The sequence below is a fragment of the Lissotriton vulgaris genome, chromosome 1_1 (assembly GCF_964263255.1).
Source record: "Lissotriton vulgaris chromosome 1_1, aLisVul1.2, whole genome shotgun sequence".
Classification (NCBI taxonomy): domain Eukaryota; kingdom Metazoa; phylum Chordata; class Amphibia; order Caudata; family Salamandridae; genus Lissotriton; species Lissotriton vulgaris.
In genome coordinates this window covers 591,758,694-591,776,793 of record NC_141685.1, presented here as the reverse complement: position 1 = coordinate 591,776,793, position 18,100 = coordinate 591,758,694, and the positions used below count along the sequence as shown (strand labels likewise).

General features: G+C 48.0%; 1 protein-coding gene across 6 annotated transcripts in view; it reads left to right on the top strand.

The window, feature by feature from the left end:
- The window catches only part of SSX2IP (SSX family member 2 interacting protein), a 632,083-nt gene that overhangs the window by 347,055 nt on the left and 266,928 nt on the right, over nucleotides 1-18,100 (top strand). For all 6 annotated transcript variants that reach the window (XM_086954035.1, XM_086954027.1, XM_086954031.1 and 3 more), the window contains one exon: nucleotides 13,506-13,683. In XM_086954035.1, the coding sequence (XP_086810161.1) occupies nucleotides 13,506-13,683 (178 nt within the window). The remainder of the gene's footprint in view (nucleotides 1-13,505; nucleotides 13,684-18,100) is intronic.

Below are 18,100 nucleotides of genomic sequence, written 5' to 3'. Positions count from 1 at the left end.
CCCCACATGGAAGCCACCGACGCACCTCTGGTCGCCGCCGGCGGGGGGTCCGGCTTGTTCCCCTTGCCACGCGTCATGGCCCACTCTGGGCGTCGAGTAATGGTGGGGGGGGAGAAAGGGCAAGTCGTCGCGTGCAACCCCCGGTCCGCGGTAGAGGAGAGTCCAAGGGAGGTCCGCAGGCGTCACGGTGGGCCAGCAACCCAGGGTCCACGATCAGGGGCTCCAGGCCTCGAGGCAAGGGATGGCAGGGTGTAGTAACAAGGTCTCCGCAATCCTGGAGCCGGGCTGGCCTGGTGTTAGCCCGTGAAGAACGCCAGGGCAGTAGGGGGTTGGCGTGCAGGAGGGCCGCGTAGGCGAGGGAGATGGTCCCACGGGTAGGCAAGGCTGCAAGGAGGCAGGGGGGGTGAAGGATTCCTGTCGTCAGACTCCCCACTGCGGCCAATGTTCGGGTCCCACGGGCTGGGGTCCTCCAATGGACGTGGCGAGACTCAGCCTCCCGCCCCCGTGTGAATCAGGGCCTTCCCCGAGAGCGGAGTCAGGGTGGCCCCACCGCCCTCAGCCGAGGCTCGCTGGGTCCGCAGGGTGATCGGTGGCAGGGGGTCCTGTGAGCATGCGGGCCGGCCACCCGCCTCCAGTTGCAGCCCCTCTAGCCGCCCCCAGAAAGTCAAGATGGAGGCCAGGGGTGAGGTAGGGCCCACCCAGCGCCAGACCCCACCTAGGACTGCCAGGAAGGGGGGGCGGCCCGGAAGCTGCCGCTTACTGTGGTGATCCCGCGGCGGGTGGTCGATCAGGAGCTGGGGACCATATGCGGAGGGCCTCCGGCGTGCAGTCCGGGTCCGGGCTCGCTTTCCCGCCCAAGCCGGGGCCTCCTGCAGTCACGGTGCTCGGACAGGCCTGACCCCTCCAGGAACCGCCAGGGGGAAGGGGCGACGCAGAGGCTGTGGCTCACCGTGCAGGTCCCTCGGTGGGAGCGTGGTCTGGGGCCGGGGCTCGGATGGGGGGAGCCTCCGGCGTGCACTCGGGGCCCGGCCTCTCCTTCCCGCCGAAGCCGGGGCCTCGTGTAGTTTCCGCGCTCGGGCGGATTCAGCTCCTCCAGCCGGGGGGAAGCCCAGCGCCAGCCGTCCTGTTGGTGCGCCCAGGCACAGTCAGCTCCTCGGGGGAAGGCTCGCCTCGCGGAGGACCCGGGGAGGCACCAGCACCTCGCCCGCCTCTGGGATCAGCCCTGCTCCGGGGGAGTCGGGCCAGGGGACTCCCCGGCAAGACCCGAGGCAAGATGGCGGCCGGAGGCCGATCGCGGAGGTCCCGGGGCTCCGGGCGTCTGCAGCGAGGGTCTCTGCAAGGAGGACTCGTCAGCGGGAGTGTCGCTGGATGGGCTGGAAGTAATCGGGGGGGCCCCCAGGCAGAAGAGACCCCCGGATGTCGCTTAAACAGGCTTTAGAGACAGCGGGGCGACGGAGCTCACTCGAGACGCGTCCGTTTACATCGCTGTCTCGGCCACGCCCCCTCAGAATTCCTTTTGTTTGCCAACAAACAAGCAGCACAAAGTAGTAGAAGCATGACTCACTGACATGAACCTTGATGGCTTAACCCTCCCTGCCAACCCCCGCCCCCCCCCCCCCCCCCCCCCCACCAGTCACCAAAATGCAAAGTCACTTGCATGCACCATGGGCACCAACCTCCAACTCGAAGAACACATTTCCAACGAACACTAATGACGGATCACAAAAGTCCGCCCTCAATGGTATCCTAACACACTCAACCACCTTGGGAACACCTCTAATACACAACATAACTGGCCCTCCACCCTCATACCTTCCCCAGCCACTCTTACCAGGCAAGTAGGTACTCTGCCAGATGTAAGGAGGCACCCTCTCCCCCAGTACATCGCATTTCCAACTCTCCACAGCCAGACCTCCTTCGAAGCCCCTCTTCTCCCCCAGATCTCTCCCCTCAGCCTCCATCCTCAAACCAATTCTCAGACCTAGTTGCGGGTCTGGATAAGCTATCTCCAATTGCAGCTTCTCTCACACGAATTTCACGAACTGAAGGCCCTCTCACTTGATCACTTAGGAAAGTTGCCGACAATCCACGCTAGCGAACCTACTGACCTAGATCAGCTTTCGTCGCACCTTATCTATAAAACTCTCGCCCACTCCAGCCCTAGAAGATGTAAGGTCGATCTTGCGACCAGTGATATTGAGGATCTACTCCTTTCTTATTCTATCATTCTAGAAACTGACAAAATTCAGACGGCCCAAATTCAAACCATTCACGCCAACCCTCACAGGGAACCTTCTAACAACCTCAGAGTCGTAAATAACAACAACCTCAAGAAAGTGCGCACCACACCATCTACACCACACAAACCTGTATGGCTGAAATGCACACTCTCCACTGCAGATCAGCCAGTAAACATGCCTAGGTTATCTTTGACCTCATCCAAAACAATGAGCTAGATATCTTCATCCTCCCGGAAACATGGCTAAATCGCTTTTCCACCCCTATCCTAGACGTCTTAGTACCTCCTAGTCATGACATCCGTTGAGACTGACTTGATAAGCAGGGCCATGGACTAGCTTGTATACACCGGAATACATTATCTGTTTCCCCTCAAAGACCTCCACCTTATCCGCAGTTGAATACCTCTGCCTCCACATCTCTAGTAATCACCTCCAGGTGTGCAAACTTCATACTTTCTACTACCCTCCTGTTGATGACCTCCTCTTCATTAAACAACAAATGGAAATTGCTTCCAATGACTACCCCTCAGTGGCCCAAATCTACCTCAGTGATTTCAACCTTTACTGGTCTAACCCTAAGGATCAAGCGGTAATCTGCCTAAATTCATTCTTATTGGATCTGGACCTTACCCGATTTTGTGACTGTCCAACTCACAACAAAGGAGAAATGTTGGACCTCATCATCTCTAAAGGTAATACCATCACACTGGAGGACTTTACCCCTTGTGATTGGTCAACCACTACAGCATCTTCTTCCCTATTAACAAGGAGGTGACACGGAAAAGGGATCAACCGAAGAAAATCAAACAATGGAAGACATCAGGAATATTAACACGGAAGGTCTAGCATTGGACTGTAAATATGCCTTATCCCCCCATGATGCCATGTCTGATGTACATGACCTCACTGACTTCTATTATTTCACTATCTCTGGTGTCTTGGATTTCATAGCTCCTCTACAACAAAAAAAATGCCTCCTACAAATTCTCCAACCATGGTTCAATGACCACCAAAACTCTGTACGCCGCATCCTAAGGGCAGCAGAACGTGTCTGGAGATCCAAACCTTCCTTGGATCACCTAAAAGTCCTTAGATTGGTAAGGAGCTCATACAATAAAAAAATCAATATGGCAAAGGCTGATTACTTCATATGCCAACTTACTCAAGCCGCAAATCGCCCCTAAGAAACTTTTTGAAATAGTCAAGCAACAATCAGCGTAAACACCCAACCACCTTGAATCAGGAGTGGACTCCCCCTCATGCAAAAATCTGGCTGCTTTCCTTATGGAGAAAACTAAACTCATCAATGCTGACTTCGAATCTAAGAAGGGCCTTCGTCCATCCTATGTGATTGCGGATCCTCCTGTTCTCTTGGAGAGGATAAATCCACTGAGAAATAACACCAAGAACAAGGCAACTTGGAACTCTTTCACTCCTCTCAGTGAAAACGACATCTATAAAACATTGATTAGTATCAACCCTTCTAATCACTTCAACCACCCGTTGCCACCGACTGTCTTAAAAAAAATTAAGGATGCCTTCATCCCCCCCCTTTGGACAAAGATTTTCAATGCTCCTTATCACAAGGCAAGATCCGCAAATGTTTAAAAGCAGCTCAGGTATCACCCATTCTTAAACCAGCATTTGCAATGCAATAGGTCTCGCATTTGCGAGATTTTAAGCTATTTGGCATTGTAAATGACATTGCTTTTTATTTATGTGTTTGGAAAACCTGCAAGCAGTGTGTAAACACGTACTTTGTACTTATAGTGATTACTAATGAGAAGCAAGGCTGGCAGTAACTGCATCTCTAACTGAATCTCTACCTGCCTTGCTTCTTGTAAGCAAGAACTATAAGTACAAAGTAGGTGTTTACACACCGCTTGCAGATTTTGTTAACCTAAATAAAAGGCATTGTCATTTACAATTCAATAGCTCAAACTCTCGCAAATGCGAGACCTATTGCATTGCAAATGCTTGTTAAATGTGGTTCTGCTGCTCTGTCTAGCCCTTTGTTGGGAATCATGGCTTGCTGGTTGCAATGTCCTGCACATGATTTTTGCTTTGCTCCTTCCATGGAGCCTCAGAGTGGCCAGCAAATGAAGCAGGGTAGGTAAGTAAATGATTCTCTGTGATGTGTGAATATGGTTAGGTAGTTTGAGATTGAATAGTTGTGTATGTATGTGTTTTTTAGATTGTCCAAGAGAGCGAAACTCAGTGAAAATCAGTGAGTGTGAGAGAATGAAAAGTGAGTGCGACAAAGAGAGTGAAGGAGTATGTTTGAGTTAGAAGAAATGAGTGAGGGGGGATTGGAAGTGGAAGTGATTCAGGAGTGTCATTGAAGCCAGAGCAATCCTAAATATTAAAGCAGAGTGCCTCTGTCAGGAGTTGTGAGTGAAAGCCAATGAGTGTGAAAGGGTGTGAGTAAGTGTGTTTGCAAGTGAACTTTTGAGTATGTTTGTGTGTGAGTGAGAATGATTAAATAAGAGCGTGAGTGAGTTGGAGGGATTGAGTGGGAAGAGAGTGAATGAAAGAGGGAGTGAGTATCAGTAAGAGTTTGAATAAGAGTGTGTTTGTTTGCGTGTTATTTGCTTGTGAGGCTGCCGCTGCCCATGACCTACTCAATATAATTCTGTGCTTTGAGGGGCACCCATGGTAATATTCTGCTGCTGGCATATTGGGGGTAATTCTTGGCATAAGGGAGGGGACCCGTGCCAATATGCAGGGCCTCACACCCTATAAGTAATTCTTAGCAGGCTTCTGACCAGTATTCTCATAATGTAGCATTGTTATTGTCAACGTCTGCTTTAACAATGTAACCCGCTGCAAAACAGTACACCCCCTTCCAAAATCCATAGGGACAGGAAAATAACCTTGTGGACAATAGTATCAAAGACAGCAGAGCGGTTCAAGACAGCCAAGGTAACGGCACTTCCAGAGTTCGTGGCTTGAGGCCAGACTCCCACTAGGATGGCTTGAAGTCCATTGCCTGTTCTTAAAACGGACTGAGTGGCATCAAACAACCTCCTCCTTACACTTACCCAGTTAGGTGAAGACAACCTTCACCAAAGTCTTCCCTAAAGTGTCAGGATAAAGATTGGGTGAATGCTGCTGTGCACATAAATGTCCAAATCCATGCCCTTCAGGAGGGAGTGAACCAATGTCGTTGTTGTAGACAAGGGCATCTCTTCTCTGGTGAAGGATGTTGATGACTCCCTCCCAAGAAGCTGTCACTGCAGTTTCATGCACCTCCTACTACCTCTTCTGCAAGACCTCTCTCTTCAACCAGTAGCTCGTGTGAATACCACACATCTCGCTGGGTTTGAGCCAACATCAGTGGTTGCGTCCCTTCGGAGCCTTGTTGCGTCCCATGTTGCCTTGAGTTGGAGCTGGTGGCTGGGGCTGCTCCACGTATCCATGAACCCTGTCTGACTCGGGCGCCCTCGTAGTCTGGTATAATGGGGTCTCAGCTCCAGGTCTATGTTAAAGAGGGTGAGAGGGGCTGCTCTCTGGATCTGAATGATCCGATGGTTGTCTGTAGAAAAGATGGACATAAGATTATAAAAGTAAAAAAGCGCAACACAAACAGGGTCATGGGCAGCGGGGACTAGAAAACATGCAAGTGAAGTCGACTGAGAGCAAACATACTTTGAAGATTGTCTAATAGATAGACCGCCTCGGGAGCGCTGCGTGGAGGTCTGTCCACAGGAAGCGCATTCCATGCCCTCGGGCTAAGCAAGCTGAAGTATGGCGATTACTTTTATCCTCTCTAGATAAAGTGATTTCTCAGCACGTGGTGGCGTGATCTGAGGGGCGCAGGCCGTGCACAGCTCCTTCTAAGCCTTCAAGCACACTGGGTGACCGAGGAGCTGACCCATGCAGGAATAAAATGGGTGCAGAAAGCACCCCGTGGAACTGGCGTTGGCTCGTGCCATGGGATTGCCCTGGATTTTTTGCAAATGATTTTGAAGCCCACCCACCCCCATGCCATGTAAGATAGCATGCAGAAACGGGCTTTGCATGTACAAAAGAATAACGGTATTTGCGTGTGCAAAAGAACAAAAAAACGTGATTTTACATCGGGTACAATTCACAGTTTGCTGTGATTTATGAAGACACCGCGGCATACAGAACGAGGCTGCCGGTAGGTGTGCCAGTTCTGTGTAATCACGTACAATGCCATTGATGTGTACGTTTAAAAAAAAACATTTTATCAGATATGTTAATCAAATGAATTCAAGCGAACAAGCATTGGCCGCGCGGCAGTGAAAATAGGAGCAGGGGAAGGGGGCATGGGCGATTTCCTTTTGGGAGCGTGCGACCATATTGCGCCATCATATGGTGCCGCGCGCTCCCGAGAGGAAATCGCCAAGATGTGCACGCGTTGCAGTGCAAGCAACGCAACGCGTGCACTTCTTTGCTTAAAGAGCTCTGCCGATGGCATTAGGTCCCCTACTACGCAACGCATGCGCGTTGCGTAGGACGAGACCTAAAAACCTAATGCAGACAGATCTGATCTCGACAACTTACGCCTCCTCTCCAACATCCCCACTCTGGCTAAACTCCTAGAAAAATGTGAGCGATCACAACTTTGCACGCGCATTGAGAATTTCAGTCTCCTGGTTCTTCATCAATCCGGCTTCCGGAGCGGCCACCGCACTGAATCATCGCTCACCCACATTTCAATGACATTTAAAAAATGCTTGACCAACACTAATCTTGCCTTTTTATCCTCCTTGACCTGCATTCCACATTCGGCACGGTTAATCACAACAAAGTCTTAGCCATTCTGGAACACAGGAAGGCCCTTTCCGGCTTGGTATTGTAATGGTTCTCATCCTTTCTTCATAACTGAAGGTGAATCTATCCCTTTTCCAGCCTTCTACTGTCTTCATGGGGTCCCTCCAGGGTCTGCCCTTTCTCCAATTCTCTTTAATGTTTTCCTGGAACCTTTAGCGAATACACTAAATTCCATGAACATTCTTTTTCATATGTATGCGGACAACAGGCAACTTTATCTGAAGATCACCTCTTCTGATGACTTCACTTCACTCAACTCTGCCCTGACGAATACCCAAAATTCGCTAACTGAGAACCACCTCCTGCTCAATACCGCCAAAACAGAATTCCTTCTTGTATCTCCTCCTAGTCACACCCCCAAGATGGACCTCTGCATGAAACACCTCACTGCCTTCAACTGCGCCTCTCTTATTGATTCTGCTAACTCTCTCAGAATCACCCTGGACATGCACTTGAACATGAAGAATCATATTAGTAAGATGTGCAAGGATGCTAACTACCAAATGAGGATTCTTGAAAATCCAAAACCATTCCTTCCACAAGAAGACTTCAAGCAGGTGGTCCTAGCACATGTCCTGTCAAGGCTAGATTATATTAGCCCTACACTCTGTGGCCTCCCTAAATATACCTTTGCCCCTCTCAGGGCCTCCTTGAATGCCGCTGCTGGACTGATTACGGTCCCAAAGAGAAATGCTCACCTATCCCCAGCCCTGAGATCTCTAAACTGGTTACCCTGTGAAGCAAGAATACAGCTAAAGATTGCTTGTGTGACGTGCAAAGCCCTCCATTTCGATACCCTGTGTACCTGGCTCAAAAGCTAGAACTATATGGAGGGGCAGACCATCAAGAAGTACAAATTGTCTCTTATTGGAACCTCCGACATTTCGCAAAAAGAGAACAAGATCTAGAGCCAGCTCTGGTTCGGCACTAAAGATCTGGAACTCTCTCCCACCAGACAGCTGCAGAATCCCATCCACGGCTGCCTTTAAACACGAAGTAAGACTAAGTGTTATCAAGGCAATACTCCTTTTCCATCTATGTATCCAGGATTGGCAACAACATATCAATATCGATCAGGATCGCCCAGACGCTGCTTTAATTTAGCACAGGGTTGAAGACCCACTTCTTTAAAGAATACTAATTCACAACGCAGCAGCCGTACCTTTTTACTCAAAGAAACTAGGTATCTCTCCTCTCTCACCTGTCTGCTTGCCTTTTGACGTTGTACAACCTTCCGCTGATGTTTTACACTGTATAAATCAGGTGTTTGATAAGCGTGACCACTCACCCGTAAGGGTCTTAAGGCGCTGGGGGGCCGCAGGTTCCAGTCCATCAATGAGGGGGCGGTCGAAGAGCCTGGTTTTGAGGTTTCTTGAGAAGATGGGGAGTGAGGTTATCTGTCTGAGTTGGAGCGGAAGGTCGTTCCAGGCTCTGGCCGCGCAGAAGGAGAAGGAGGGGCCTCCTGATCTGGTCTTTCTGGTGCGGGGGACCTCGACGTAGGAGAGCTGGGTTGATCATAGGGTCCTTTGGGGTGTGTGGAAGAGGTGTGGCGCAGCGGCTAGGGCGACTGACTCCGGAATCTGGGGATCACGGTTCGACCACCGGCGGCAGATTAGCCCAGCACCATGTGAATCTGGGCAATAGCTTACTTAATTTTCCCGACGGCCCCCAGCGCCTAGAGACCCTTACGGGTGATTGTGTGCTTACAAATGTGGACTGTTATTATTATTATTATTATTAATAATAATAATAATATTTGAGTCGGCTGTTCAGGTATGCTGGTCCGGTGTCGTGGAGGGCCTTCCAAGCGTGGCTTAGCACCTTGAATGTGACTCTAGCTTCAATGGAGAGCCAGTGGAGTGTGCACAGGTGCTGGGAGTTGTGGCAGTGTCTTGGCAGGTTGAGGACCAGTCTTGCAGTGGCGTTTTGGTTGTTCTGTAGCTTGCGGGCAAGGTTTTTGTTTATTCTGGCATAGTGCATTGCCGTAATCGAGCCTGCTGGTGACCAGGGCGTGAGTGACTGTCTTTCTGTGTTCGAGGGGGATCCATTTGAAGATCTTACGTAGGAGGCAGAGGGTGTGGAAGCAGGAGGCCGAGACTGAGTTGATCTGGCAGTCCATTTTGAGCTCTGAGTCCAGGATGATCTTCAGGTTGTGTGCGTGGTCCATGGGGGTGGCGGGATTCCGAGGGCTCCGGGTCACCAGGTGTCATTCCAGGCGTCGGGGTTTGGGCCCATGATGAGTACTTCCGTTTTGTTGGTGTTTAGTTGTACGCAGCTGTTTTTCATCCATTTGGCGACTGCTTCCATGCCTTCCTGAAAGTTATATCTGGCAGTGTTGGGTTCGTTGGATAGGGAGAGGATGAGTTGGGTGTCGTCTGCGTATGACACAATGTTGAGTCCGTGGGTTCTGAAGATGGGGGCGAGTGGAGCCATGTAGACATTGAAGAGCGTCCCCTGGGGGACTCCGCAGGTGTAGGGTCCGAGAGGAAAGGGGGGAGTCTGACCAGCTGCGTTCTGCCGGAGAGGAAGGAGTGGATCCAGTCAAGGGCATTGTCTTGGATCTCTGCGTTGTGGAGTCTGCATATTAGGATGCGTTGAGAGACTGTCGAACGCCATTGAGAGGTCAGAGATGGGTCTGTAGTTTTTAAGTTCGGTGGGGTTGATCTCAGCATGTTTCCAGTCGTCGGGGAATGAGGCGGTTGCCAGGGAGCGGCTGATGGTATGGCAGAGCATGGGTGCGGTGGTGTCGGCGGCTCTGTTGAAAATGTGGTGGGGGCAGCTGTCCGTGGGGCCCGGAGTGGATTTACTTTGTTTTCAGTGGTGAGGGCTGTCCAGTTGTCGATCGCTTGCTTCCGGGTGTCTGGGGTGGTTGGTGAGGGTTCAGTGTGTTGGTTGTCTTCGCTGAAGTTGTTGTAGATGCTCTTGATTTTGTGGTGGAAAAAGGTGCTGAGTTTGTCGCAGAGGTCTTGAGAGGGAGGGGTGCCGGTGGACTCACTGGTGGGTTGGGCAAACTGCTTGATGATGAAGAGTTCTTTGCCGTTGTGTGCATGAGTTGAGATTCTGTCTTCAATTGCTTTTTTCCTCGTTTTTCTGATGAGTTGGTGGTGGGCGGTGGTGGCTGCTCTGTTGTTGTGGGCTTCTGTGAATTTGGTGTTCCTCCAGGCCTTTTTGAGGCGGCGGCAAGTGCGTCTGGACTCTCAAAGTTCGCTGGTGAACCATTGAGCTTTCTTGGCGTGGGTGTTGTTGTTTTTCTTGAGGGGGCTATGGTGTTGGGGCTGTTGGAGATCCATCTGTGCAGGGTTCGGGCTGCGGTGTTGGGGTCGTCGTTTTCCGTGATGGTTGGGGTGGAGTTGCTGAGTGATGAGGTTAGCTGGTTGCCTGTGATTCTGGTCCAGTTTCTTCGTGGGAGCAGGTGCTTGTGTCTGTGGATGGTGGGCATTCTGAAGGTGAAGTGGACGCATTGATGGTCAGTCCATGGGAGTTCGGTGGTGTGGCTGAAGGTGATGTAGCTTCCTGTTGTGAAGAGAGGGTCGAGGGTGTGCCCTCCTGAGTGCATGGGTTCAGTCATGAACTGGCAGAGTCCAATGTTGTGGAAGTTGCCCAGGAGGGATGTGGTGCTAGGGTCAAGTTGGTGCTGAGGTGGAAGGTGAGGTCTCCCAGTAGGGTGTAGTTGGTGGATGCGATGGCATGCGAGGAGATGTCTGTGCTGGAGTTGACAAAGTCAGTGAGGTCCAGGGGGTCGCAAGATGAGGGTTCCTCGGAGGGTGGAGGTAAGTCTGGCCAGTATCTTTAAGTGAAGGTGTTCCATCAGGTCTGTGGGCTCGTCGGGGAGTGTGCTCAGGCGGAGGGTGAGTTTGTGGACAATGGCGATTCCTCCTCCCGGGTGGGTGGTGCGGTCCTTCCTGGAGCTCTTGTATCCGTGATGAATGGCGATGTCCGGTCCCGAGGTGGTGTTTGTCCAGGTTTCGGTAAAAAATGCTACGTCCGGGGTGGTGCTGTCGAGGAGGTCCCACATTTCGGTGGCGTGTTTGTGGAGGGATCGGATGTTGAGGAGGATGAATTGCAGGGTCTTCAGTTCGGTTGGGTTCTTGCGGGCGGGTTGCGCTGGGTCCATTGTCTTGGCGGTGCTGCAGGTGTGCTAGCAGCGGTGACAGCTGAAGGGTCCGTGGATGTTGGCTGGAGATGCTAGCTTGCAGTTGTTGTTGCTGTCTGGGTTGAGAGCGTGGAGTGCCGCTGGTTCGTAGCGTTGGCGGTGCAGAGATCCAGGGTTCCTGGCGCTGGTCGCAGTCGTATCGCAGACGGGCTTGCCTTTGGCGTGGTTGCACAGCGGCCGCCATTAAGTAGGGGTCGAGGAGGGCTGGACAGCTGGGAGACGGAAGCGGGGAGAGGAGCTGGATTGGGCCGGTCGCACTGGGCGGGGGGGGCGGCGGAGGTAGCAGCGGCAGGAAAAAACGGGCTGAAAAAGGAGAAAGGCAAAAAGAGAGAGAAAAGTGCAAATAAGGCAGCAAAGTGCAAGAAAGAGTGGATGAAGGACACAGAAGGAGAGTAGAAGGGGGAGATTGAGATGAGGGTAAAAAAAGAGTGAAAAACGGAGGAAAGACACAGAAGGAGGGAAGAGGGGAGATAGAAGTGAGGGAAAAAAGAGTGAAAAAGTAGAGAAAAAGCGAAGCAAGAGTTTGGAGACAGAGGTCCACTGGACCACCATGGATGAGGCGTAGTGAAACCTGCGGGTGGAGGAGGTCCTCGAACACAAACACTCGAGAGTGCAGGGGCTCGAGGGAAGGTCTCACTTAATGGTGGAGCTGCGGGGGAGGGAGAGCAATTTCACTGACAATGAGTCCGTGGTCTTGCTCCGTATGTGGTCTTGCACTGTATAAACAACAAAATGTACACATACATACTATAAAGTGAAGTGCGGAGTACTACATTTTTGTTTAAGTATGTTGTATATTTTGTGTAACAGCTCTGTGTCCACAAACTATATATTTTTAATCTTTTCTATTGTCTTGACTATTCCCAAGTGTTCACTCCTTTGTATTATTGTCCCGTTAGCATTGTGCATGTAATTGTTATTGAATGTTTAAATCTTCCCGACTAAAAAAAATAAAAATAAAATATAGACCACCGAAACGCTTTGTCGATCTTTTAAATGACTACTGTGAATAATATGTACATAATGTTGGTGATGATGGAATTGAATATTGTACGTTGATATAAAAGAACACTGTTTGAATATGGATTGGGTCGAGATGTGATGTTTGCCTGTCGGAGTCTGGTGAACACACATGTAACAAATGTTAAAAAACAGGATGTTATCCTAGTGAAATTGTGATTTTGTACACAATTGCTTTGAGAGTTTTGTTTCGTCCAATATATCATGTAATAATAGTACGACATGAATCCTAAAGTGTTCACTATACTGTTAAATGTTTGAGGACCTGCAGCAAGTCAGCATACGATAACTGCGATAAAGGCACTAAGGGCCATATGTAGGTCGGTCGGTAACGGCCGAAAATCGGGATTTTCGGCCGTTACCGATCGGTAAATGGGTGACAGGTATGTAGGGGTCATTTTTTTACTGAATCGGTAAAATTACTGAATCGGTAATTTTACATATTCTGTTAAAAATAAAATTGGTAAATTTACTGAATCTGAGGCACCCAGATGCAGGTGTGACTCTTCTGACTCCCAGAGGCCTTACCCAATCGGTATTTTACCATCAAATCCAGTTTGATGGTAAAGTACCGATTCCGGTGTGCATGCACGTGTGCATGCACACCTATGCCATGTGACAGGCAGACCTGCCCTTAGGGCATGTATGCCTGCCACATGGCACCCGAGCCTGTTTTGGGGGTGCCAGAGGGTGTCAAAGTGACACCCCCTGCACCCTTGTGAAAATCGGTATTTACCGATTCGGTAAATACCGAATCGCTAATGCCCATTCATTCCTATGGGCTTCAAAGCCCTTAGGAATGAATGGGCATTACCGAATCGGTAAATACCGAATTTTCCCGATTCGTTATTCCAGCACATCTGGAATATCTCCATATCCACCCCTCAGATTTACCGATTTATTAATTACCGAATCGGTAAAATTCGGTAATTAATAATCTGTAAATCTATTTTACCTAGATCTGGCCCCTAACTTATTTATTTGAGGTAGGAAGTTTATCAAGTGAACCAAAGGGAGCAGGCTGTGTTTGGCTGTCTAAAATCCCCATCCCGTTGGGAAATGGAGGTGTTGCTCTTCTACACTTCATTTGGTTCTACAGTAATGCAGTTTGTTCTTCTAAAACTCCTCCAACTATATTGTTTCGCTTTTGGTGATCACGTGGTTTGGTGCTTCCAAGTATGCTGATAGTTTGAAAGGAGAATATAGGGAAGTATTTTCTCATTTCTAAAAGTGTGTGGTTTACTTGTCTTAGTCTATTTAAGCATACATATTTTTGTATGGAAAACTTTCAGGAATGAAGAAGAAATGTACAAAGTTATGCTAACTAACTATGAGCTACGACAGAAGCAGCTTATGATGGAAAACGCTGAACTTAAGAAGGTGCTACAGCAAATGAAGAAAGAAATGATCTTTATCCTGACGCCACAAAAACAGAAACCTCGGGAGAAAACTGAAGACGGCTGTAACGCAGTGGGTAACTTTTGAAGCAATGCAGATCCATGCACACTTTGCTGAATGTTGATAGTTTGATATAAATGAGCTATTTTAACCAACATTTCACACTGACAATGCGATTAGCCTTATCTAGTCTTTGTAACCTTTTTAACTTGTAAGTTGAATGTATGTTCTTGAATGACATTCCATTTTTATGATACCCTGCTTAAAATCGGGTAGAAATAATTTTATCAAGACTGCTGAAACCTGAACAGGTCTCCCCAAACAGATCAGAAAGCAGGATAATCGGTTGTTTTTTAAGAAACCCTGAACAAACAAATGACAGCCAAGGAACCCATTGCCCCACCACCCAGAGTATTCACTTGTAACAGTGCACCCACCTTGCCAACCTCTAATGGCCATCTGTTCATTGACCATAAATTCTAAAAAAAATTTGCACAAACTAGAGAGGCAACAAACACAATGTTTTGCATGAGTAGTCAGCTTCACATTATAACTCCTAGATCCTTGATGTGAGTGTTGCGTATTCTTTATTGCTGTACTTCATCCATGTTACAAAAAGCCCAACCAATGCAATGTAAATGGCTTATATTGTACACAGCTTTGAAAATTGACTAAAGATTGCAGGTTTGCGCGTCATTTGACTCCACAACGCTTGTGCGACGAATGCGAAACAGACTGACTAGATTACGGAATTGAACCTTTGAGAGGAAGTGCATCTAAAGCTATTGAACCTTTGTTGATATACGCCTTACGATATCTAGGCGAACCAGTGGAAGATGTTGCCCTAAGGAAGCCTTTGTTAAAGTAAAACTCGTTGGCCGTGCTTTTTGTACAGGGATGAAGAATCTCAATAAAGAATGCGCTACGCTCCCGTCAAAGACCTAGGAGTTAATTTTTTGCATAAGTAGTCCACTTCAAATTTTGTTAGTTGTCTTTTTTTGTGTTCAAATTCTTTAGGAAACTGGTTAAGACTGATTTTGTTTGCACATTAGTTATCCTCCTTTTTTTGTTTAATCAGTAAGTTTCCTTATTTGCTGTGTGGAGCATTGACCCCTCTCTTTGTAAACACTGTTTTGTTATTTACGTTTTCCACTTTGTGTAATGGAGACATTATTGGTTTCAATCTTTAAGTATCCATTAGTTAGAGCTTCCGACTTCGCTTTGTGTGAGCATTGGTAGAGGTCTTTGTGGCATATTTTGAAGCTTACAGAAAAGCAAGCCGTTCTTCTAAATAGAGATGCTTGGTGAGAGAATTGCTAGTATCGTTATAGAACCTGTTTACATAATTTAGTTGAGAGAGAGAACCTTTTACTGAAACTGTCTTGTAATATAGAATTTTGGAAGAGTCAGAGTGGTTTTCCGCAGGCTTGGCAAAAAGTGGGACCATGTTGCATGTAGTTGTAAAATCTTATTTCTTTAGTTACATTAAGCCCTATTCCTGGGTTGACCTTCATTATATGCTATGACCCTCCTCTGACAAAGCTTCCAAAGTGTATTTTAACAGCTTTGCCAATAGTTGCAAATACCATGTTTCAGGCCTTCTACTTGTAAGACAGATGCTGTTGTGGGAGGAATTGAAATCCCCTTATTTTTATTTCTGTAATACGTTCAGATATTTTACATTGTGCAGTTTCACCCACTTCCCTATAAATCTGGACATGAATATTTATAATGAAATAGAGGGCAAACCAATTTTCTTTTCTTTCTTGTATTACTGCAGGGTTTACTAGCACTGGCTTACGGTTCCCCTAATGGTTAAAGGTTATCAGTATGTTTAACTTTGAAAGACAAACCTTTCAAGTGCATTCCAGCCAGAGAAACCTGACTGGCATCCCATGTCCTATAATTTTTGGTATCATATTATGGTGGAAATGGACTTGTCACATTGTCTGGACACAGTAGTGGGACTGCTGCATGCTGGTAATGCTATAATCTGTATAGGTGATATTGAGTATGCCTTGATATTGTTAAGCTCCGTTTGAGAGGGCCATGACTGCCGTCAGACTGAAAAAAACTCTACAATGGAAAGAGTTCCTTGATTGTACATAGGTGGGACTAACCTTAACCATGTTTGATGTTATGTAGGATCATTGTGAATTCCAAGTGCCTGGGAAATCTTTTCATATTGGTTTCCATGTCCACAATTAAAGCAGCTATCGCTGGTTGAACACCTGGCCATCATTGAAGTATTCCTAGATCTAAAAATGTAAACTTCTAGAAATGTAAGGTCTTGTTCAGTAATGGCCTGAGTGAAATAATTCCCCAAGTGTTAGTTAAATAGTTAAATCTATAATCTTGTGTGCCCTTTGAAAGTTTTTTGTTTTTTTAAAAACACCTTTGTACGAGGCATGTGTGCTGTGGATACGCATGTTTTGTATACTCCTGCCATCTAGTGTTGGGTCTGGATGTTTGCAAGTTTTTCTTCGAAGAAGTCTTTCCTAGTCACGATGTAAGGTGACTCCTCGTTTCCGTGATAGTGCGCATGGTCATCGACTCCATAGTTAGGTTGTTTTTTTTGTTCCTCAATCGGGGTTCGGCATGTATTGCTGCGCTCCGGTTCGAAACTGTTCTTCGGGTTCCCCCTCGACACGCAATCCTCTCTACCCTTGACGGTATTGTTTCCATACACGTTCCCACTTCTCCGCATATCGTTTCGACATCAAAATCTAACTTCCATCGGATAGCTTCATGGACGGCCTTTGAGGCCTAACCGCAGTCTGTCAGCTCTCATTCGATGGATCGGACTCCGTTTAAATTCTGACCTCAGTGCCATGTAACGTATCTGCGCAGTGACTCACATGAAGTGTGCAACTTCTGCTTGTCTCCCGAATGCAAGGAAAAAAAATGTGATGCTTGCAAATCATTCCAGTCGAAGAAGACTTTTTTCTATCATTGGGCTCGATGTCGAGAGATGCAGCGTCAAAGCACTGAAGACACACCAGACATCTTTGGTGTAGACTGCGGCCAAGAAGACACCATGGCATCTGCGGCAGAGGAGGAAGCAGCCTTTTCCGAACAAGAGTCTGATTCGGAGCTCGAGATACACCTTGACGCCAAAGAACTGCTGCAGGGACAAGGTGACGTGAGTGCCAAAGACCCCTTGTCCCCAAAAACCCAGAATAGCACAAGACTTAAGTACCACCTCTGCCTCCTGGCCAAGGTCACCACGAGACTATGTTTCTGATGGCCCCACCTCTGGGCCAAAGTCCAAAATAACCAATCAAACATTCCGGCTCGGTACCGAGTCCCAAAGTCCTCCTTGAAGGCAAAACCCTCTGGTACCAAGCAGAGATCCGCCTCTGAGCCGAAATGCTCCGTGCTAAAACCCAAGCAACCTTCTGAGCCGAAACCTTCCATGCCTTAGACACCGGCACCGAACACCTTGTTGCCAAAACACCAAGAGACCCCTTCGGATCTGAAAATGGACACTTTTCTGTTAACACCTGATCCGAAGCAAAAGAGGCTACATACAAACCCAGAGACTGGCCATATTCACACAAAACTACCTCAAAACGCAAGCTTCAGGATAAGGACACCTTACAAGATTCTCTTGAAGAAAAATCTGTAGCTACAAGTCCTTTCCATCTACCATCACCTCCACCTCCAACACGTCTATCTCCACCTGAGAATCCTTTGCAGATTACACCTCGGGATTCCCCACAATCTCACGATAACTATGCAGATGATGGGGGGATGAATCTCCCAATAGAGCCATAGACCGATTACACAATTGATACACCAGGTGATAGAGATCCAGACCTCTACCCAGTCAAACCATCTCCTCCAGACAACAATGCATCACACCAAGAACTCATTGCCAGGGCTGCACATTCTTTGTGCAGTTCCACACCATGGTAATCACTAGAAGATTTTTTTGTTCCAGACTTTAGCATCCACACACAGCTCATCACAGACGCTTCTAATGCTTAAAGAAATGATGATGAGATTTTTAAAGACCCATCAAAGCATGCATCTGGATTCCTAGAGTGGACAAAACACTGAAGGCCTCTCCTACAGACCCTAGATTTATCAAGGGACAGTTGCCATTCGATTGCCTAGTAGTATCTAATGCTCGCAAGCGGACAAATTCTCAGGCATCAGGAGATGCTCCTCGGCCAGATAGAGAATCCAAATTAATTGATGCTTCTGGCAAGTGAATAGCTGCTCAGGTTGCATTGCAAATACGCAAGGCTTTTTATCCGGGTATGACAGGGCACACTGGGACGAAATGGATCAGTTGCTCCAGTATTTCCCAGATGAGCATAAGGAACAGGACTTAGTAACTGAAGGTAAGCTCATTTCTAATTCCTCTATATGAAATGTTCTAGATGTTGCAGATACCACAGTTAGAGAGGTTAACACCAGCATCCTGCTCAGGAGATATCCCTGGGTAAGGATTTCAGGTTTTAAACCTGAGGTCCAAAAATGT